Here is a 22989-nt window from a genome sequence, read left to right on the forward strand (position 1 = left end):
GCGGCTCGGCGGCTCGGCGCGCCGCAGCCTTGAGATAACTCTGCGAGCGCCGCGACGCTTTTCTGAATCGGAAGGACGCTGTCCCGACAGGAGCACGCGGAGCTCGCGAAGCACGACAGCCACCGCGAGAGGCGCGAGAGGCGGGGGGCGTCGGCGTCGCCAAGGCGTCGCTCTGGAGCAGACTGTACCTGGAATATCAAACACACACATGAAGGGAGCCGGGGGCAAGGAGGGCATGTTCAGGCGTGGGTACAGGTGGAGGGGGAGGTGGGCCGTGGTGGGGGTGGGGGTCAAAACCGCACTCCGGAGCGTGGCGGGGCGTGGCTCCCCTTCAGCATGCCGGCCTGCTTCTTCTTCTTCTCCTCGTCCGAGCGACCCCCCTCCCTTCCCCTCCCCTCCAAGTAGGAAAAGGACAGACGCTGGGTGCGACGCAGGTGCTCCCCGGCCGCTGCTGCCAGCCCTGGCTGTCCGGCGCGGCTGGCGGCGTGGCGGCGCGGCAGAGCGGCATGGTTCATCCTTCAGTGGACTCTCGTCAGGCGCACGAATCGCACGGCCCCTCGCCCGTCCCGGCGCTACGTGTCGCTGCGTGTTGCTGCGTGTCGCGTCGGTACGCCCCAGGCCGGCGTGCTGCGCGTGCTGCTAGTGCAGCCAGTGCGCGAGTGGTGCAAGTGTCTAGTGTATGTGAGTGCGAGCGCGTGGGCGTTTGATACAGGTGGCCCCGCCCCCCAGCGAGCGCGAGCCGGTGGAATGCAACCAGTGTCCTTGCAGTGATTTGCTTCGAGGGTTAGAGAGAGGAGGAGGATGTCCGTCGGGATGACCGTGGCGTCTGCCGTACGCCGTGCCGGCCGTGCCTAGCGACGCCGTGCCCTGCTGTAAGGACCGGTCCGGAACGCAGGCCCTTCCTCCCTTCCCGGAATGAGCGTGGATCCCCGGAGGAGAAACCAGCGCCCGGAGCAGCAGCAGCAGCGTTGAGCAGCGCCGACCGGCCGGCCACCATCTCCAGCACCGCCATGGCCTCGTCCGCGTCCTCGCCGTCCTCGCTGTGGGCGGCGGCGGCCGTCCTGGCCTGCTGCGCGCTGCGCGTGGACGCCGCCGATGCCTCCACGGACGAGTGCTTCTCGTCGGCCAGCGTCGTCGGCGCGGTCCTCGGGACTGCCATCGTGCTGCTGGGCCTGGAGGGCGGCGCCTACATGCTGTGGAGGCTGTACTGGCGCAGCCGCAGAGGTGAGCCAACCGAACGTCAAACGTCAGCGCGTCAGCGTCATACACGTCATGTCAATGGGCGTGAGTGGCGGCCAGGGCCCTGGCCCAGGGGCGGCCGAGGCAGAGGGCCGCGCGAATCGGCAACACCGGGCTGCCCGTTTTGTGGAAAGCCAGCGAAAACATTCGTCGCACCGTCGCACTTGTTGGGACAGGTGAGGCAGCGCCTGTACATCGATGTATCGACCATCGACCACGGCGCCGGCCTAGAGGGCCCCGCCAGGCCCGGCAGGCCGCGAGGCCGATAAGGACGCCGCCGACGATGGCCGTGGCGGTGCTGCGTGCCGGTGTGCCGGGCTGGACATGACACATGACCCTGCCGGCTGCCGGCAGGCCTGGGCCCTGCCACTGGCCTGCCAATCGATGCCGCCTGTCAGCCAACAGCGGTCAGCCAGCGTGCACCGCCACACAGCCCGGCGTGGCGGCGTACGTAGCCAGCCAGGTTATTCATTGGCGGCCCAAGGCCCCGGGCCGTGCGGCGCAGTGCGGCGCAGTGTGGTGGATGATGGCCATGTTGCCTGCTTATGCCGACCGGACCGCCCTTACATTATAAGACCGCACTGGCAGTTCTGCGGCCCGTCGGCTCATTTATGGAATGACCAATGGAGGACGCGCTCCTCTCGAGGCAGTGGCGTGACGCGGAGGATGGGGTGAAGCGCCGCACTTTTATGTATCTCCGTCTCCGCCTCCATGCCTCCGGATGGTCCGGATGGCACTAATTAGAATTTTGAGAGGGTGCCGTGCAACGCCGCCATGTCCGCGGTGACTGGCGTCGCTTGCTGCGGCAGTGCCGGCCGTGCGGGCCAAGCCCAGGCCAAGCCAAGTCGGCTTGCCTCGCTGGAAGCACGGCTGGAAGCATGGCTGGAAGCCGTTCGCTTCGCCGCCAGTGACAGCTGGCCCTGCCGCCCTGCCGGCCCTTCCCCACACCTGTCCTGTCCGCGCACCCTCCGCTCCGCTCATGGCGCGGCGCGTGCCAGTCGCCGCGTGCACCGCGTGCCATGTCGCCGCGTGCTTGGCGTCACGGCTCACCGAGCGACCAGCTTGCGAGGCTGTCTCTCTTCAACTCACAGAGCGTCGAGAGAGACAGAGCTTGGTGTCGCAGTTCGCCCGGTCCGCATGGCAGCGGCGAACTGGGGGGCGTTGGGACGCGTTCGGCGCAGGTGTTGGCTTGCAAATGAAATTTCCCCGGCCATCATGCCACCGGCATGCACGGCGTCCTGCTCCACGTCGCGGAGGGTCGCGGAGGGCCCCGAGGGGCTGCCGCCGTCGCGATCCTGAGGCCGGCCGCGGGCCCACAGCGGCCCCCCGCGCCGCGGCGTACATATGCGGTGCGGGCTGGCGGACGGCCAGCATGGGCGTGGTGGCGTGGTGTGCGTGGTGGAGCACCTTCCCGCCCCGCCCCGCCCCGCCCCGCACGGCATATCTCCGGCCGTCTACCTGGCCGCGGCGCTGGCCGCGCTGCCGCCGCACTCCTACACGACCACTGCAGCAGCACGGCGTGGCGCGGCGCTGCCACACCGTCTCGTCTCGTCCCTTGGCGGCTGCAGGCTGCGGCGCTGCAGCGCGGCACCATCATATTTTATGCGGCCGCTGGAATGTGACATTCGACTTCCCACTCGCGGGAAAAGCGCTTTAGTTCCGACCGCTGCACTGCCTGCAGTCTGCCTGCAGTCTGCCTGCGCCGCGCCACTTGCTGGAGGGATTTGCTGCTGCAAGTGCCGCAAGCAGCGAGGCGGCAGGCGGCGCTCAGGTGCGTCGGGCGGTGTCGTCAGGCTGGCGCTGGCGACAGCGACAGCGGCGACAGCCCGACTGGACGAGACGACGGGACTTTACTGGCGACAATCGCTGCAGACTGATTCCGAGAGTCGTTTTCGCCGCTCTCTGTCTTTCTCGCACTCATGGGGCGGCCAGTGCAGGTGCGAGAGAGACAGAGCGACGAAAGCGACTCTCGGAATCAGCCTGTTGGCAGCGGAATGCGCCGTGCGTGCGAGCACGCGGAGTTTGGCAAGAGCGGCCTGTAGTAGTATTCCGAGGTAACACTGGTTGACATTGTGCTGGTCAGGGACAACATCGGCACCAACCGGCACCAACGCAACCAACCAACTAAATTTTCGATCTGACCGTTTTTATCTCCGGATGAGATAAAGGTTATCGGCGACGTAGGTAATTTATTGGGACAAACGCCGATTGTTTCGTATATCCTCAGTGATCAGTTTTTGTTTAGATTTCAGTCTCCAAGGCGCGTCCAATTTGTCTTGGCTTGGCAGTGTAGTGGTGTGTGTGGCCTCCAGACAGGTGGGGGTGGCCCCGCCGCCCTGCCCGTCATGCACCGCTCTGACAACCCTTTTACCTGCCTGGGGGGATGGCGGTGGCGGGTGGGGCGGTCGGGAGCCACCTAAGGCGATCGGGAGCCGGCGGTCCTCAAAGCCACTCCTCCAGCCTCCAGGCTCCAGCCTCCAGTCTCCAGTCTCCAGGTCCGGGGCGGCGCTGGGCGGCCGGCCCCAGAAACCCGGTGTCTCTGGGCGCGCTGTCGTGCGTTGAATTCCCCGGACGGCCTGAAAACTCGCGGACACGCGGTCATTTGCCTGCAGCCCGTCTGTCTGTCTGTCTGTCTTTCTGTCTGTCTGTCTGTCTGTCCGTCCGCCCGACTGCTGCGCATGCGCAGTGTATCGCCCTGCTTGTTCTTGCAGAGGCACTACGGGACACGTGTTGCGGAGGACATGTGCCGACTGCGTGTGTGTGCGTGGCCTGCGTCGTTTGTCCTCCACTTCCGTTGTATCTGGAACGCCGGCCTGCACTCACACAAGCTCACACACACACGTGCGCTCGCGATTAGTTTGCCTTTGTCTTTATTTGGGCGTCGCCGCGTCGCCGGGCTCGCTTCCTACTTCCTCTCGTGCTGTCTCTCTTCCTCACTGTCACGGCGGATCCAGGCCTTCCAGATTCGGAGGAGATGGCCGCCGTGCTCGTTCTAATCTACCCTCTGCCCACGGCGATTCCGGAGCGTCGTCTCGTCGCTCTGTCTCTCTCGCTCCCCTGCGGGCAGGCGTCCGAGTGCGACGAAGACAGAGCGAGACGAAGACGCCTGTCCGGAATCAGTCTGCAGGTCCGCAGGGGCTCCAGGGCGTGTGGCGTGTGGTCTCTAGGAGGCAGACCGCTTCGCCGGGCTGGGCCCTCGGCTCGGCGCGGCCGGTAGGTGCAGGCAGCAGGTTTTGCTTTCTCCTGTCTCCAAACGGGTGCGCCAAGCCGGCCAAGCTGCTGGGGGCCTTGCAGGGGCCCGGCCAGCCCAGGCAGCCCAGGCCAGCCCGGACCGGCTGACCCAGGCGGGCGAGCAGCCCCGGCCAGCCCGGCCAGCCCGGCCAGCCCAGGCCATGTAGTCCGTCGCGGTGGAATTTGAGAGACGCATGCGGCCCCACTGCCCCAGTCTGCCTTTCCCTGTCTTGGCGTCGCCAGGCGTCACTTGCAGCACGACGACGCCGTGGCAGTGGCGTGGCAGTGGCGTGGCAGTGGCGTGGCAGTGGCGTGGCAGTGGCGTGGCAGTGCCGTGGCAGTGCCGTGGCACGGCAGAGGTTGCAGCAGGAAGCAGGAGGGCCCCACGCCGCGGTGCCCGTGCGGTGCCCTCTAAAATGTCGCAGCCCGTCATCGGCGCTCTGCAGGTGGTTGGGCTGCTCGGCGTGCCGCGAGGGCCGCGAGGCATGGCGCTGAGGCGCTGTCCGGGGTGCAGCCAGCCTGGGCGCCCTTCTCTCGCGGCGGCCGAGGCAGCTCGGAAATAAAACCATCACGCGCTGCACTGTAATTAGATAATAATTGGCGCGAGTCCCGTCCCCACTTTCAGACTTCCAGACTCCCAGAAAGGCGGCTGGCGACTTTTTTCTCCGCCGGATGCAATAACATAACCGCGGCGCGCTGCGTGTTTTTGCCGGCGGAGGGCGTCGGCGCGCGCATTGTATGCTGATGCCGTGAGGTCACACCGCCACGCCGCCACACCGTGAGGCATGCAGGCCGCCAGGCCTAGAGCCAGGCCGAGGTGATCGAGTAACACCCCGTGGCGCCGCGCCTCTGCCACGGGCACTGCAAGGCACTGCAAGGCACTGCAAGGCACTGCAAGGCACTGCAAGGCACTGCAAGGCACTGCAAGGCACTGCAAGGCACTGCAAGGCACTGCAAGGCACTGCAAGGCACTGCAAGGCACTGCAAGGCACTGCAAGGCACTGCAAGGCACTGCAAGGCACTGCAAGGCACTGCAAGGCACTGCAAGGCACTGCAAGGCACTGCAAGGCACTGCAAGGCACTGCAAGGCACTGCAAGGCACTGCAAGGCACTGCAAGGCACTGCAAGGCACTGCAAGGCACTGCAAGGCACTGCAAGGCACTGCAAGGCACTGCAAGGCACTGCAAGGCACTGCAGCGATGAACCGCCGTGTCTGCCCTGCAAACGGATTGGGTTGGGGGCTTTGCTTGTGCTGCTCACACGTGTACTAGAAAGCATTTGATTGATTTGGAGAGAGAGGAAGAAGAAAAACTTTCACCCGTGACTGACTGATGGGGCGCCCCTCCACGCCCCTCCACGCCCCACCACGCCCCGCCCCGCAGGCAGGACCCGCATTTCCGCAAGGATCGCATTTCGCTTATCAGAGCGACGCGCCCTCCATGCCGGCGAGGTCCCCTGCTCCCTCCTCTCTGTCTCCCTTCTGCTCCTCCTTCCTCTCGCACGCTCTCGCAGTGACCTAGTCCTAATCCCGCTGCCCGCGGTTGACCACAAGACGGGCTTCTTCTCGTTAGAGAGTGAAATGCCAAATGCCCAGCCGCCCAGCCCCGAGAAGCGCGGCCGCCGCGGTGCTGCTCCCCGCTGTGTGTGGCCGAGCCCAGCGAAGAGCGAAACTGCAGAAAGAAACCGTTTCGTCTAAAACTAGCAACTCGACTGGGGGCAAATACTCGACGGAGTACTATCCACACGTTGGTGCGCGTTGCTGCGCGTTGCTGTGTGTGTGTGCTGATGATGGGTGTGGCTGGGGAGGGGGAAAGATCGGTAGGCCCCGGCCGGAATGGCTCGCGTGTACGAAATTCCAGGACACTCGCCTGGGGCCTTCAGGCGGCCTGGCTTCGCCTGGCTTTGGTTTCGGCTCGGGTACTAGCACAGGAAGGCGTGCTGCCCTGTTGCCAAACGTCCTTGAAATGCCACTCGGAGGACTTGATTTTAGAGGACAGCCGCCGTCGTGTGTATTAAATTCCTCAGCGGATTCGTAAAATGCAAGCCATTCGGAAGTCCGCCGCTGTCTCTTTCTAAACGCTTTTCCGGCCGCGCCACTGGTTATTTTTTGAAAGCGACGCTCATTAGCACCGGGAGGCGTTCGCCCGCTATCCTGTCAACGCGGCAGTCCCATGCGTCCCGCCGTCGCGTCCCGCCGTCGCGTCCCGCCGTCGCGTCCCGCCGTCGCGTCCCGCCCATGGCGGCGTCCACCATTATCCAGGTCGTTAAGCCCTTCTCGATGGTCACCGACCCGACTGCATTTCGGGGCAAACGGCCCCAGGGCGCCTCAGAGGGCGACCTCGGCGAGGCCTAGACGCCCCGCGGGCGAGGCCGCGAACGCCCCGGCGAAGACGAGTGCGATCATGAGGCGCGCGGCGTTACTCATCGCGGCAAGGACGGAAGGGCGGATAAGCGATAAGCCGCCGTGTCTCGCGATACTGTACCGCCCGCCCCGCTCGCGCTTTGTTTTGTTGTCGTCGACACGTCCCGCGACACGCCGCGCCACGCGTCCCCGAGGACACTCACTCCTCGTTCGTGCTGATGCACTGGAGACGAGGAATGATTGGAGAGGCGGCGCCACGTCCTCCCTTCCTAATGATTGTTGGGCCGATATATATAAAGTGCGCCGGCAAAAACAAAGTGCAATTAACAACGTGAACGCTTCGCTCGCCGGGGAATTGGAGACAATTGGGTCAGTGGAGCCGAGCCGCTTCGGCGACCTCAGCCCCGCGGTGCCGCGCTGCGTGCCGCGCTGCGCGTCGCTCTAATCGGTTAGCAGGTGAAATCCGGCGTCCTTCACGGTTTGATCAGCTGGAATTATTAAATTAGACTCATTTCTGCTGCCGAGAGCGCCGAGAGTGTGCCAAACACTTGAACCAACAGCAGCAGAGCGGCGCGAGACCTGCCCGCGCAGAGACAGCGAGGGACAGAGCGGGAGATTACGACGGCCTCTATGTACTGTACTTTATACTCCAGGTGTGTTGTACACTGTGCGGTCTTGGCCAAGGCCTTGGCACTGCCGCCTTTCTTTCCGATCGCTTTTCCAAATCGCTGAGCGCTTTTGGAAATCCAGAAACACGGTGCGGAATGGAGTGGCGCTGGTTGCTACACTGCGACGTGCCATCGGGCCATCGGGCCATCCCAGCGGTGGAGCCGGAAGCCTCGCAGAGTGAGCCCATGCATGACGTCACCAAGCACTGCAGGTTCCGAGGCCCAGAGGCTGCCTGTGCAAGCAAGACGCTACACCAGCATGCACCTGTATACGTAGCGACTGGGCGGCTCCGGCCGCGGCTGCTGGCGTCGTCCTTGAGGGCCTTGAAGCCGCGCGGCCTAGCGCGGCCCCGCCCCGCCCCGCCCCGCCAGCGCGGAGGGTCATCAGGAAGGCACAGGTTCCGTCATGGGAGCGCGCCTCTGCAGAATGTGCAGCGCGCACTCGCAGAATTATTTTCTTTTTCTTTCATGTTTTATTTTTACGGTGTGGCTGCGGGCCCCGGGGGAAGTGCGCGGCATTTAAAGAAAACAATGGCTTTTAGGGTTTGGCTCCCTTCATTGTCATCGCGGCACTGCGATTAGTCTCTTCTTCTTATCCGCACCAATTTCCGCCGTCCGCACCCGCGGCACGCCGGTCGGCACGCTAACAGCCTAACAGTGGTCGCGCCCTCGTTCGGCGTCGCGTAGCGTGGCGTGGCGTAGCGTGGCGTAGCGTGGCGTAGCGTGGCGTAGCGTGGCGTCGTCGCCGGGGAAGTGCCACCTTGCTGCCTCGCCACTCCACGACACGTCCACGACACGTCCGTTTGCGCACCCGCTTTGCTTTTTGCTTTTGTTTGTTTTTCCCCTCATCAGTCATTTCCCTGGCAGGAAAGGGAGAGTGGGAGGGGGCCGTGCATATCATGGCGGCTACTGCCAGATTAATCCTCGGGATAAGAGCATGGCAGCTCGGCGGCGCGTCACGTCAGCGGGATGACTCCGAGCGTAGTGTTCTGTCTCTCTCGCACTCGAGGGGCGTCCCGGCGGGATGTGTGTGAGGGAGAGAGAGGGAGGGGGCGACGAGGCACTGTTCGGGATCGCACCTTGGGAGTGTCACTCATACTCGGTGCTCTTCCCAGTCCGGTCACGGCGCCGACGGGAAGGGGCCGAGGAAGGGCCGACTGCCTGCCTGCGCCCCTGGAGGGGCCCTCGAAGGGCTCTCGAAGGGCTCCTCGAAGGGCCCCAAGGGTTCTGTCGAGACCCACCTGAGAAACGCAGAGCTTTGGACCCGTCTTTGCCTCGAAGTGGGACCGTCCATCCAAAAGGCGCGCCCCAATTAGCCTAAATCAAAAGCATGACGTCGGACGGCGACTCGTATTCGCTGGCGACCGAGACGGTGCTAAATTGGCGCTGGAATCCCGGCTCATTCAGGTAAACTCGCAGTACCTTATTTCGAGAGAATGCGCACCACACAATTCAGCTTGTTTACTCTCCTGCACCGCGTGCACCGTGCACCCCCGCCAGCGTGCGAGGGGGGCGGAGAGAGAGGAGGTTTGACGGAACGTGGACGAGTTCGGTCGTAGTGCCAGCCTGCCCGCCCCGCCCCGCCCCGCCCCGCCCCGCCTTGGCACTCCATGACTGGGTTGGGCGCACTCTGATGTCGAAGGCATGCTGCCCGTCTGGTTCCCCCCTCTCCCTCTCTCTTCCTCTCATTCTCCTTTCGCTTCCCCTCGCCTACCTTCTCCTGCTCCCAGCAGGGACCCCGCGTGTGTGTGAGTGAGTGCGTGGACGCCGCTGCTGAAAAACACTGTAAAACGTGGCAGGAATGCATTCGTTTGGTCGCCGTTCGGACACGTTCTTTATGCGAAAAGGGTCGGCTTGCAGGGTCCGTCCGCGTGGTTCTGGTGGACGCGAGTCGAAGCGATTGAAACTCCCCAGAGAAAGCAAGTCTTCGGTGCGGCCTGGAGTTTGCGAGGATTGGCGGTGATGCTGCTCGAGTCCTGCCATCCTCCACGCAGTGTGGGCCGTGGGCAGTGCAGTGTGCTGCAGGCGTGCTGCACCGGCTGCTGGCCGCTTTCATGGCCATTTTTATTGCGGCTTTGTGGGCGACCAACCACACGGGGGGCCTAGCCTGGCCTAGCCCGGCCTAGCCTAGCCTGGCCTAGCCTGGCTGCACCTGCAGCGGCAGCGGCGCCACCGATGCTAATTGTCATCGAACACACAGAGTCTGGCATTGTGCGCAGAGCGTTGCCGATTGACCATCTTGCGAGTGTAGGGCCATGGCTGCCATGCCCGGCCATGCCCGTCAAGCGAGGAGGCCGTCGAGGAGGCCGTCGAGGAGGCCGTCGAGGAGGCCGTCGAGGAGGCCGTCGAGGAGGCCGCCGAGGAGGCCGCCGAGGAGGCCGTCGAGGAGGCCGTCGAGGAGGCCGTCGAGGAGGCCGTCGAGGAGGACGTCGAGGAGGCCGTCGAGGAGGCCGTCGAGGAGGCCGCCGAGGAGGCCGTCGAGGAGGCCGCCGAGGAGGCCGCCGAGGAGGCCGCCGAGGAGGCCGTCGAGGAGGCCGTCGAGGAGGCCGTCGAGGAGGCCGTCGAGGAGGCCGCCGAGGAGGCCGCCGAGGAGGCCGTCGAGGAGGCCGTCGAGGAGGCCGTCGAGGAGGCCGTCGAGGAGGACGTCGAGGAGGCCGTCGAGGAACCCGTCGCCATGCACGTGCCGACGTGCCGAAGCGCGGCAACAGCGGGGCGCTATGGCGGGGCGCGGGGCGCGACGTCCGCGACGTGGCCGCGTCACCTGACACGTCCGACCGCCGCGTCGCGTCGCCGCGTCACTCTGTTTACATTCTGCCAGCTTTGTTCTTCTTTTTGGCGCGGCCAGTGCGGCCAGTGCGGCGCTCCTTCCTCCTCCCTCCGCCTTCCTTCCCGCCGCCTTTGTCAGCAAACTGGAACTGAGTCGCTTGGCGACTTGGCGGGGCCTCGCGGGGCCTCGCGGGGCTTGGCGGCCTCACTGCGAGGCGTCGCTGCAGCTCAAAGAAAAGCCAGTCGATTCTCCGCCGCCTCCCCCTCCCCCTTTTCTCACACCTGTGTGCACGCGCGCCACTCCCAGGTGACACGAAGCACGAGGTTCAAGGTTCGCGTCCCGCCGAGGCCTGCCCGCTGGCATTAATTTCTGCGTGCTGCGGTCCTGCGGGCTGTTCCCGTTGCGCGGTCGGCGGCTGTGTTCGCGTGCACAATTTCTTCCTGAGGCATCCCCCCGAAAAAAAGATTCCAAAAAGACTTGGACGTGGCCGGCGTTGGATGCTTGGCGTCGTGCTCGGCGTCGTGCTCGCGCAGGAGGAACTGGTTCTCTGGTTCGCTCCCCCCGCCCCTTTTTCATTTCCAAACCCAGGGTCGAGGCCATTTATGATGTCCATTTCGGGTCGTTAATTAGCATATACGCTACACCAGCGATGTGCGTCCCAAAGTGGCATTTCGCATCTCTCTCGCTCTGATGGGCCAGGCAGTCCGCGCGAGAGAGACGGCTGCTGCCGCAAGGGTTCGATTGGGTGCCCCGGGTGCCCTGGCCGCCCTGGTCCAATCTGTACCGGCCGAGGACGCGCTCCTCGAGGCAGGCCACACTGTCAAAAAGGTGTGGGGCGGCGCGTATGACGCAACCCGCGGTACTTTCTACTATTACTATTAATTTATGAATAGATGTTGCGAGGCCGGCTGGCGGGGCTGGCGGGGCGACGCGTGGGCTCAACGGCCTGCCCTGGCTGCCCTGGCCTGCCCTTCCAAATGGGGGCGTCGGAACGCACCGGCACTGTTAGGTAAAGCAGCGCGTGCCAAGCGGTTTGCCTTTCGGGAAACAGTTCTCAGATTCTCACTCGAATCGGAAAAAAAAATGGAGGAAGCCGCAAATAATTGCGTTTGAACGTACGTACGTGAGTTTTTTTTTCTGAGGCCGAAAGACAATAAATGTGTGTCACGTCCCCGACGAGGGCGTGTGGCCCGTGTGGGCAGTGTGGGCAGTGCTGGGCGTTGTTCCGTTCTAGATGCCGCGCCGCTGGATCCAGATAGCAGGCCGCGGCCTTTCCTTTCCGCCTTTTCGGACTTTCGGTCGCTCCCAAGTCGGAGTCCCCTCCCTTCTCCGATGCACTGCGCCACTGCGTCCGTCCGCACTGCGTCCGTCCGCACTGCGCCCGGGCCGCGTCCGCCCACGGCCCTAACGGAACGGAAGTGGACACGGGACGACGCGCCATCAGCCGGCCTAGCCGAGGCCTGGCTTCCCTGGCTGCCCTGGCTCTCCCGATCCAATCCGCCACCATCCATCACACGGCAAAAAATTAGACTCGAACCATCGGGACGCACCAATCAGTTTGTCAATTTGGAAGAAGTTCATCAAAATTGTCAATCGATTCAGTGCATTTCGAATTTCATGTCAGTGTAGCAAATCAATTCATTATTATTTCTTTCGTGCACAACGTTTACCGGACTTTTGTCGCTTGTTTTCCGAAATGGCGTCGCGGCGCTGCTTTCTCCTATAATCGGCCCGCGTCGCGTCGCGTCGCGTCGCCGCTCTTCGTCGCGACTCGGCTCGGCTTGACGCGACCAGAGACGCGGCTTGACGCGGCGCTGCCACGGCACTGCGCTGTTAGCGCCGCTAGGCGAGATGCGCTCGAATTAGGAGTCGCGAGTCGGCGACACGTCAGCGACGTCAGCGCTCAGTGACTTCCTCCACACGCAGGGCCGCAGGCTGATGCCGAACCGCGCTTCGCCGCTGTCTCTGTCGCACTCGTTGGGCGTGCGGTGCGAGTGGGTGCGAGAGAGACAGCGCGACGAGCCCTCGGAATGAGCCCGCTGGCCCCGGGCCCGCCACGGCCCGCCACGGCGCGCCGATGGAGACGTCCGATTTCAATAACAGCTCGCATGTGTGTGCTATCTGGCCGCGCCGCGCCGCGCGCCTCCAGCCCGGGACGGTGATAGTGTGGACGATAGTAGTGACACTGGTGGCGTAATCCCCGGCGGGATTTGAATTGAATCTCATTGTGCTTGGTGCCTGGGGCTGCCCCGGGCCCTTTGTGTACTTCGATACCTCGATGCCACTTTCCCTGCGCGGCGTGGCCGTGCCGAGGGCCGTGCCCATACATACTCCTCATCGCACTCTCCTCGACCCCCATTGCTCCCCCATTGACTAATGCCCTCGGCCCCTCGGGGGGAGCCTGGCCTGGCCGCCGTAAGCCCTTGGTTAAACACCTCTCTCACTTCCTCAAAGTATTCCGCTCTCTGTCGGCCGACGCTCTAAGCGCCTTACGGCGTCCGACTGCGTCGCGGCGTCGCGGCGTCGCGGCCCATCGTTTCGAGAGCCTCGCTTCGCTCCCTTCGCTCCTCGTTGCGTAAAATGAACGCCTCTGCCGCGTGCCGTGCACGGCGTGCACGTGGGCCGCGGACGGCCGAGCGATTCACCGCCCTGTGTCTCTCTATCCCCATAAGAGCGACGCAGACACAACGGCGAAGTGACTCTTCTTGGGAACGAGTGTCCTGTTGACGCCCTCTCATCCACGCCCTTGTCCTTGTTCTGCCCGCAGGTCAGCATCTGGTGCTGGTCACGGACCCCGAGAAGGGCGGCGACTACGCCTTCGACAACCCCTGCTTCAAAGGTGAGTCTCATTCGAGGTTTGTTTGACTGGCTTCAAAGCACGGTATTCCAACACATTCCTTTCTCTCTCTCTCTCCCCGCAGATGCCACCCCCGTGTCCAAGTCCGTGCTGGAGCCGGCCAAGGCGGACCAAAAGGTGAGCGGATTTACTTCCGGAGGGGCGCCGTACCGCCACGCCACGCCACGCCACGCCACGCCACGCCACGCCACGCCAGCCTCGCCGCAGGCCCACGGCTACCGCCAGCCTCGCGACGCGGCCCGCGGCTTGCCTGTCCATCTGAGGCTCTGTGCGCGGCGCCGCGGCGAGGCGTCGAAGCCGTGACCTGATTGGCGCCGATGTAGCCCGCGATGGTCATGACGGTCATGATGGTCATCCCGCTGGCCGCGGGGGGCGTGGAGGGGCGTGCCTCGGGCTCGGCGAACGTCGCGCCGTGTTTCGGATGTCTTTTTTTCGTGAACACCGACAAGCTATGGAATGTTCCGACCGAAACTTAAATTTTGTGAGATGTGACTCCACGACGCCCTGAGTAGCTCTCTCGCTGCTGGCCGTCGGTGGGACGCGGTCCCCGAATCGCTTTCGAAAACGGAAGAAGCTCGCTCGCGCAGCTCGAGCACACCTGCTGAGCTGAGCCGGGCCGGCGCGTCACCGCCGCACCGCCGGCGTCACGAGGGCCGGAACCGAGCGGAACCGAAGAACCGAAGCCTCCCGCCGTTTCCGTCCTCGTCTAGTGAATGGAAACGGGGGAGTGGGCGTGGCGGCGTGGCGGCCCGGCGAGGCGTACGTCGCGCGCATACATGAATCTGTGATTGAATTAATGAACGGACCGAACGAGTGGCCGGCCGATGGACCAGACGGGCTGTCGGGTAAAGCACCGCGCCGGCGGCGTGCTTGGCGGGCTTGGCGTGCTTCCCGAGGCGCGGCTCTGCATAAATTACTCGCGGCTGGCATTGGTCGCGGTTCGCGCCCCGCCGCCGCTCCCTTTACAGTTTTTCCTCATGTCGTGTTTTTCGTTTGCAGAACAACAAGTGGACGTCCTGGGGCGGCCTCGGCGCCATCCGCAACAACCTGGGCGGGCTGCAGGGCGAGAAGCGCAGGGCCATGGACGACTCGTACACGGGCGCCACCACGGTGAGGGCCTTGGCGAGCTAAAATGAACGGGCGGGGCGGGGCGGCTAATAATCTGGGCGGGAATTGGCGTCCCCGCTTTTATCTGCTGGTTTTACCGGTGTAGGTGCAGCGAACGTGGCGTCCCCCTTCGGCACCCTCCGGCCGATAAGAAAGCGCGCCTTATCGGCACTCGAAGGCCCGCAAGGCTGTAAGGCTGAAAGGACGAAAACAAGCCAAACAAGCGAATAAAGCATGCGTGCTGCACGCGCCGGAAATGAAAGCCATCACTCGATAGATTGACTCAAGCGTACAACCATAGCGCGATAGATGCACCTCGCGCCCGGAGGGTATGCAACACGGCGCCGCGGTGCCTACGCTGCAGGCGCTTTGGCCGGTCATTGGTGCTGCCGCCCCGGCATGCCTAGCCTCGACATGCCCAGACCCGACCCGACCCGACCTGGCTGTGACACTCGCTTTCTTTTTCTTTTCCCAGGAGCCGCAGGTGACACAGGTGCTGCTGCGCAGCCACGACTTCACCGGCCTGGGCTTCAACATCTGCGGCAACATGCGGGACGGCATCTTCGTCAAGGACGTCCTGCACCGCGGCCCCGCGTCCGAGTCCAAGCTCATCTTCCCCGGTGAGGATCGCCGCCGCGGCGCTGCGGCGCTGGGTGCACAGGGGTGCACTCGACGTCCTGCTCTAGGCTCTTGACTTGACACCCGCGTGTTGCAGGCGACCGCATCCACGGCATCCGCATCAGCCTGCGCCACATGGTGTTCGAGGACGCCCTCACCATCCTGTCGTACGCTTCGCCCTACGAGGTGACCCTCGAGGTGGAGACCGGCACGGCCTCGGGCGCGTCCTCGCGGCCGTCGTCGCTGCTGCGCCGCGAGAAGGAGAAGGAGGCCCTGGCCAGCCTGGCGGCCGCGGACCGCATCGTGCACCCGTTCTACCGCAGCCAGTCCATCGCGGACCTCGCGCAGGTGCGTCGTCCTCGTCACGCACACACACACTCTCTCAGCCCCTCTGCCTTGCTCACGCTCACCCTTGTCCTTTTCCGTTGCAGATCGGCAAGGCGACGCACAAGCGCGCGCACACTGCGGACTCGCCGTCGCGCAGTGAGCACGGCGACTACCCGACCCTCAAGCTGCACAGCGCGCAGACCAGCCCCGCGCACGCGCAGGCCGTGCAGGCGGCGCACGGCCCCACGCTGCACACCAGCACGCCGCACGCGCACGCCGCGCACGCACGCCTCGAGCAGGCCGCGGCCGTCATCAAGCCGGAGCGCACCAGCGTGCACGCCGTGCACAAGCTGGGCGTGCGCGTGCTGCCCGCCGCCGGGGAGCCCACGGAGAAGCGGCAGAACGTGCACAACACGTACCTGGAGCGCGGCATCGACGTGCCCGACGGCTACAACCCCTACGCGCCCGCCCAGCCGGCCCAGCCGGCCCAGCCCCCATCGCCGCAAGAAGGCTTCCACGACGTGGACCTCGGCGGCGACAAGGCCTCGGCCCCGGAGGAGCACCACAAGGTGGGCGTCGTCGCTAAGGAAGTCAAGACCAAGATCAGCAAGGGTTTCCACAATCTACTGCACTCGTTGGACCGCCACAAGAAGAACGCGCCCGCCGCGGAGGCCAGGCCAGCATCACCGTCGCCCTCGCCCACTGCGGACACCACCAACGCCTCGATGATCGTCAACACGTCGCTGGCCTCTGCCGACTCCGAGGTGATGACGCGGAAGCCGAGTGGCAGGGGCATCCCGACCGAGATCCCAGAGGAGGTCCGCCTGGCCGCCATGGCCGCCAGGAGCAACCGCAAGTCGCTCGGCGCGCTCTCCGTCGAGGTGATCGAGTCCGCCGTCGTGGCGGAGGCCGACCGGGCCTCGGCCAGTCCAGGCGGCAGCGACAGGCAAGGCGTCCCCAAGCGCAAGGGCCTCGCGCCGCGACCGCCCTCCGCCCCCGTCACTCCCGGCGCCGCCTCGGCCGAGGCCATCACGCCCATGGCATCACCCTCGTCCCTGGCCTCGTCCCCGGCCTCGGCCTCAGTCGCACTAGTCAACGGCATGAGCGGCGACGAGTCCCTGCTGTCGCTGCAGTCCCTGCACTCGCTGCCCATGCACTCGGACTCGGAGTCCGAGGCGGACAGCCCCCTTCCGCCCGGCCTGGCCTCCGGACCGCGGACCACCATCGAGCTGACGTCATCACACGTGACCGTGCACCACAGCCATGGCCTCGGCCTCGACGACGACACGACCCGCAAGGCGGCCTCCCTGGGCGACTTGTCCCGCATCGGCGACAAGCTGACGGGCGTGGCCGTGCTGGAGAGAGCCGTCTCCCTGGACCTGGACGCGCCCAGCCACGGCAAGAAGCGCAAGGCCCCGGCAGCACCCGCCACAGAGGCCGATGACCTGGACGACGACCTCTCCCTGGACGCCATGGATGACGCCGGCGTGTACGGCATGGGGCGGAAGGAGCCCCGCCTGGACATGGTGGTCATGGGCATGAACACTTTCGAGCGGAGCCGGCTGAAGAAGTCCTCCGACTGGGGCACGCTGGAGGAGGCCTTGGCCTCGGACAGCAGCCAGGTGCATGTGCTCACTTCCACGGCCCCCACTGTGGCCGAGCTCCACCCGAAGGGTGAGCTCAAGAACTCGTTCTTCGTTGGGGGTAGGAATTTCGGCCTGGATGGTCCCTTGACCTCCGATGAACAGCCCTTCAGCTTCACGGCCTCCTCGATGGAGCCCTTGAGCATCGAGGTGCGCGCCGAGGCGTCGCCGGCTGGGCCTTCCCCGGCCGTGGCCTCGACGAGCAGCTCGGACCGCGACGACCGCGACAGGGTGCTGTGGTCCGTCCCGGGCGAGAGTGGTCAGGCCGGCCCGGCGAGGATCAGCGTCAACAGCTCGATGGACGTGGACCCCGCGCTCCCCGCGTCCGGGCCCACCTCGCTCAGCTCCCTCACCATCGTCAGCTCGACGCCGATGCGGCCCAGCCACGACGTCGCCAGAGACGCCGTGCAGTCCCCCCTCGTGTCGTCCAGCGAAGTGAACCGAGCCCTGGTGTCCTCCTCGTCGGCGGCCTTCGTGTCTACCACGCAGCTCAACTCGCTGGAGCAGGACACCGCGGACGCTGCCTTTCTGACCGCCGTGGACTCGTCCACGCTCATGCTGGACGCCGCAGACGTGGACTCTGACGACGAGGCAGCGTCCTCGTCACCGCCTGAGCTGCCCACCTCTCCCGTGCCCATGTCCTCCCTCACGTACGTCACGGAGATCCAGGTGACTACCCCTGGCTCGTCCAAGGTTCACAACGGCTTCTCGTCGCCGCCCCAGAGTCCCCGCAGCAGCAGTCCTGTCGCCTTGGGCGAGGACACCCCCAAGGCAGCTGAGGTGACCGTGTCGCCAGCGTCGTCTCCGGAGCTATCCAACCTCGAGCAGTCCGTAGTGAACGTCAACGGCGACATCAACGGCCGCGACGCGTCACCCGCAGCTCTGCCCTCGGCGTCTCCCTCGGCGTCTCCCTCGGCGTCTCCCTCGGCGTCTCCCTCGGCGTCGCCCTCCGCCTCGCCCTCCGCGTCGCCGTCGACTCCCACGGCGTCGCCCTCCGCGACCGCGACGACGCCCAAGGCGGGCAGGAACGTGAGCGTGACCGCCATCCAGGGGTCGCGCATCCCCGTGCGGTCGGCCGGGTCGGCCAGCCACAGCCCCGACGCCTCTCCGGCGCGGGGCAGTGCAGGGAACGCCGGGAGTGGCGGCCCCAGCGGGGCGTCGCCGGCCACCTCGCCGTTGCGGCCCCCCGTGCCCGCCAGGCGGACAGGCGACCTCACGCCGCGCAAGGCCAACGGCGCCAACGGCGCCAACGGCGTCCAGATCGTGTCCACGGAGCATGCGCCATGAACGCCGGCAAGGCCCTGTTCCAGGTCGCAGCCAGCAGTGCGGACCTTGTGATTCTTGAAACAATGTGTCATATCTATGCAAGCAAGTAGAATCCCCCGAAAATAAAATTAAGCAGCAAATGAAGCCCTGAGTGAAATTTGCTCAAGTGATTTGCTGGAAGAAAATTGTCTGTTGGTTTTGCTGTAACAGAAATGCATTTAGCTGCTACGGGATGGATGCAGGTCACTATGCCTGGGTATACTTTTTCAACTTGAAATTTGGTAAAGTTTCATTTTGGCGGAAGACTTTTTAGTGTTTACTGGTATTTATAATTTATTTATTTTATAAAGGTTTGCTTTTTGGAGTGTCTAAGATCAATCCATCAATTATGTTGCTATGAGATTCTCTGGTTCTTTGATGTTGAGTTTTACATTCCAGTCAAGTATTAAAAGTAAATTGTAATGGTAATGAAGGGTTGGTTTCCTCATCAGAGACAGCAAGGAGGTGCTAGTACAAACAGTCGCTTGTGCCAAACACCTGCTATTAAAAGCCCTGTTATTTGCGTTTTCGTGATGGTAATTTAGAGCAGGTTTCAGGCACATCTATAGCTGCACCTCATTGGCTGACATTGTTCTCAAGCAATTTCAATGAATTGATGTGTAGGAATGTCTGTAAACTACAGAGCTATAAGTGCCCTGATTTCATTTAGCCATCTGTTGTCAATATTGTTGTTACCTAGACGGTTTGTACATAGCATGTAAATTATGTATTTTTATTGTCCTAATTAAGTAGTTTTTTTAAACAATTGTTGTGCAATGACATTTTAAAGAGAGCATGTTTGTTATGATCTGTGCCACTGACTTGTACCATTTATTATAGGTAAGAAGGGTTTAATAAAATGTTGATATTTTTTTAAATTGCAAAATCAAATGTGGATTGAAGTTTTTATCTGCTAACCACAACATTTATGTCTGTGCCATGAACTATCAATAATAATTCTTGGTGGGTCCTGCAGTGTGTCGGAGGTATCCTTGTTTTTGTTTTATTTTTATGTTGTTCACCAACAAGTGGTTGAATGTGTATGGTCGCCACAAAATTAAAGCTCATTCTGTTTTATAAATGTGACAATTTGTCATAAATAAAATTGTTAAAAAATAAAACATCCTTTTCTGGAGTATTTCCCCATCATTTCCCTGTTGGAGTCTGCCAGATGCAGTCAACAAATCAAATGGCATAAACTTGACAAGACACGTCACGAACAAAATTTTCTTCCTTCCTGTAGGTGGTGGGTTGTTTTAAACCCTATATGCATACAGAAAACTAGAGGCACCTTAGTAAGGTGGCTGGGCTGGGTGTGGTCACTTTGTTCCTCTCTTTCCTTCGAACTTCAAACACAGCGCCAGCACAAGAACAGTCTGCGAATAATAGTCAGCGGCAGAAAAGCTCCACCAATCAGAACACGTTTCGGTGGCTATTCGCAGAACGGAGAGGGCCTTCGCTCCCGCCAACTTGCCGGCACCCCTCACCCCCTCTTCGCGTCCTCTCACTACCGCTCCCCCCTCTCCCCCCGTGCCCCACAAACCGGCTTATTTGGTTACGGAAAACGACATTCAATCATCAACAGAAGGATTGTTTGAGAAAAATAAAGCGAGTACGAGGCTTCGCAGCGCCTCCACATATTTTAAGACATGTTTTGGCCGAAATTATTTCTGTTTATTTGTTCCCTTGTTCTTGCCAAGTGTGCTACCGGCAAGGAGAATGTCAGAGATGGAGGTATGTGTCTTTAACCTTGTTTTGAAACTAGTGTTATTTTTGCCATTAGTAGCAACAATGTCTCATTTTCTGTAATTTTCTTGAGAGACGTTTCTTCTTTTTTTTTTATGTCATGTTGTATTATTTATGAAATGTATCTGTCTGTGCTTCATTGACCACTTCTCTTCTTTTTACTTTTAGCGCTCAATCTTATTCCTGGAGAAACACTTCGTTGTTGTGATTCATTACGAGCCAGAGAGCTGCAGACGTACTGCTACAGTGGCAGACCGAAACACATCTTACACATTTGGCAGACTGTTTTGGTAATAATGTCAATAAAGATCCTCAAAACATTTATTTTCTGAATTCTAGTACTGATTGGTTTGCTTTTACCCTGTTAGCTGAAGATTCAAACGACCTCTGACAATTTTGAAATCTATGATGGAGGATCTCCAGAGGCAGTTCAGGCGGCCTACGAACAACATCAGTCATCGTGGAGTTTCAACTTGATTTGGGGTGCTCGGAAAGGAAGAGAGGTGAAGCTCTCTCCCTTCAATCGTAGCTGTATTGGCATTAGTAGTTCAAAAGACTATTCCGTGTACTTACATGTGATTCGTAAGTAATTACAATACCTCAGCAAAACATGTCAATTTAAATTGAAATTTTTAATTATTCTGTAACTAAGTCATTCAAAACAATTTTGTTAATTACAGGTGTAGATTATTGGCGAGTCTTACTCTTAGTATGTGGACTTATCTTGTTTTTATCAGCTCCTCGCCTGTGCGAAAACACTCTGTTTTATTATATAAATGGTGTTTCTATCGGAATGTTAGCATCATTCCTTATTCTTATATACATGATCAGTCGTCTACTTCCTAGAGTAAGTTTTAGCATAATTCTATTGTATTTGGCCTTTGTATGTTTTCTGTGTTTGACTTGACATTTTTTTTGTGTTCCAGAAACCTATGATGTATGGATTTGTGTTTGGAGGGTGGGCTGTGGTGGTGTACCTCTTCCAAATGTTATGGGACAACCTGCGGATTGTACTTGTAGATTACAGACTCTACGTCCTGTCATACGTTGCCATTACAGGATTCCTGAGTTTCATCGTATGCTACAGATTTGGTCCTGTTACTGATAAACGTAGTATAAACCTTATCAAGTGGTCACTTCAGGTACGATATTGATGTTTGAAGTTGAATGGCATGTTATGTAATCTTTGTTCGTAGTGCAACATGGAATAGCTACCTTTCTTGTAAAATCAGATTTTTTTTCTGCCTCCTTTATTTTGTCTTATTTTGTTGCTCATTACTGGCATGTGCTTTATGTGTGTTAGACGCTTTTTTTTGTTTGCTGCAGGGCATCTCTATGATCATAATCCTATGCAGCAGCCAATTCCAGGAAGCAACTGTTGCCATTGTCCTTATTCTTGTTGCACTTTACAACTTTCCCAAAGTGTTGGTATCCAAGGCAGTATCTCAATGGTAAGGATTAGTCTCAAAGGAATGCCTGAAAATTATTTTCTGTGATTACAGATATCGTGGTCACCATAATAACAATGTGGAGAATGAATATGCAAGCCCTAGAAAACGATTCAAACATTCTAATGAAAATAAAAGTACTTAGCCACTTCAGTTTAACTTTGTATAAATTTAATAAATATGTATCATTATTCTAGTATCAATCAAAATAAATCCTCTCCATTCATTGACCATAGTCCTTAACATTCTAAAGCTCTTTGAAGAGTTTTCTTTGCTTTATATTTACTGTATTGTTTTAGTATGTGTCCAATTTCATGTGTAAATAATAGCATATTTTATGAAATGTAGGTAGTCATTGTAATAACATTCCATAAGTTCTTCTCCACTTTGTTTTTGTTTTCTTGTTCACCTTTTCCTATGCATGCTAATTAGGAAAATGTGGTAAGTTTAGTTTGTTGTTGATGAGAAGGATCTGTACCCTCTCATTTATTTTTGAATGATTGTTTCTTGTGTTCAGGAAACGACGTTTTCCCCCTAAAGTTGAGCTGTTGTCAGATGACCAATACCATGAGCAGGGAGTTCGTGAGACTCAAAAAGCTCTTGATGAGCTGCGGGGTTACTGTTCAAGCCCTGACTGCAACCAGTGGAAAACAGTTCTCCGCTTAAAAGATCCTGTGAGGTAGGAATTGTATTAAGATCTGTTTTTGAAAGGGGTTCAGATTACACTTTTCAACCTTGATTTGGTGGTGTTCCTGCACAGGTTTGCAAGCTTTGTCGAAGGAAAGTCTCATTTGGTTGACCGTGAAGTCCTGGACTATGAAACTGCAACACCTAGAGAACTTGATTATTCAGAAGATTCTGAATTGGACTTAACTGATTAATTTATTTTATAGTAAATCTAGATATAATACCATAAAACAGGTTTTGTTTTACATGTTTTGTTTTTTCTTTTGGGAGGTTGTTTTAGTGCCTTTTGTACACAGCTGTTCTCTGTCTGTACACTGTGTCTATTTATTGTAACTGAACATCTGTTTATATCATTTGATGTGACTGAAACTGTGAAATATTCATAATTTATTTTCTGTAAAGTGTCTGTTTCTATGAGAAACTTAGTTCTCATTTGTAGGTTTGTTTTATTTTTAGTGTAATATTTTAAGTGTGTTAAACCTCCTTTGTCATCTAGAAGTTAACTTATTCTTAAATTGCTCAGCCACTTTAATTTGTACAACCTTTTAATGTCAATCCACATAATCAATGGATTTTGTAACACTGTTTAAGAATGAATTCTTGTTTATTTTTGCTCATCTCACTTCATCCTCGATTGTGTTTGCAGCATCCTTTCACTTTGGCCTGAAGTATTTTATATTGTACTCCCTTCTCAACATCTGATCTCTGTTGCTAGTCAATAATTAAGAGGCCTCACTTTGCAGATTCAATTAATGAATTTCAATCCTGAAGTAATGTTTTTTTTTGTTTCATGTTTATAGCCCCTTTGGTCCAATTATTTCATTCTTGACGAGTATTTTGTCTTCCTCTTATATGAATAATAAGTTTGTAATGTGATTTATTTGTAATAAATCTCTCTATTTGACATGTATTTTTTGTGTCTTATTTATGCATTTCTCTTTCATTATGAGCTGTTTATTATGAAACATATGAGACTTTAAATCA

The 22989-nt window shown here is 59.2% G+C and overlaps 2 protein-coding genes across 4 annotated transcripts; both read left to right on the plus strand.

Annotated features, from left to right (window-relative positions):
* Positions 1-534: 534 nt before the first annotated feature.
* Positions 535-19259, plus strand: LOC117640870 (flocculation protein FLO11-like). Of its 2 annotated transcripts, XM_034377819.1 has the most exons (7): positions 535-1224; positions 13035-13106; positions 13189-13241; positions 14124-14234; positions 14707-14851; positions 14947-15197; positions 15281-19259. In XM_034377819.1, the coding sequence occupies exons 1-7, from the start codon at positions 1011-1013 to the stop codon at positions 18104-18106; spliced, it is 3672 nt and encodes a 1223-aa protein (XP_034233710.1). In that variant the 5' UTR covers positions 535-1010; the 3' UTR covers positions 18107-19259. The 2 variants fall into 2 exon arrangements, with proteins under 2 accessions (XP_034233710.1, XP_034233711.1); XM_034377820.1 differs by lacking the exon at positions 14124-14234.
* Positions 19260-19623: 364 nt separating this feature from the next.
* LOC117640871 (nuclear envelope integral membrane protein 1) lies at positions 19624-22915 on the plus strand. Of its 2 annotated transcripts, none has more exons than XR_004587465.1 (8): positions 19624-19858; positions 20039-20160; positions 20239-20452; positions 20551-20717; positions 20797-21012; positions 21197-21294; positions 21373-21759; positions 21836-21975. XR_004587465.1 is itself a non-coding variant. In XM_034377821.1 (8 exons), the coding sequence occupies exons 1-8, from the start codon at positions 19774-19776 to the stop codon at positions 22197-22199; spliced, it is 1212 nt and encodes a 403-aa protein (XP_034233712.1). In that variant the 5' UTR covers positions 19624-19773; the 3' UTR covers positions 22200-22915. The 2 variants fall into 2 exon arrangements, 1 of the variants encoding a protein (XP_034233712.1); XM_034377821.1 differs by lacking the exon at positions 21373-21759 and adding an exon at positions 22079-22915 and having other exon boundaries at positions 21197-21321; positions 21836-21997.
* Positions 22916-22989: the final 74 nt, after the last annotated feature.

The sequence above is a fragment of the Thrips palmi genome, unplaced genomic scaffold, assembly GCF_012932325.1.
Source record: "Thrips palmi isolate BJ-2018 unplaced genomic scaffold, TpBJ-2018v1 HiC_scaffold_15, whole genome shotgun sequence".
NCBI lineage: Eukaryota > Metazoa > Arthropoda > Insecta > Thysanoptera > Thripidae > Thrips > Thrips palmi.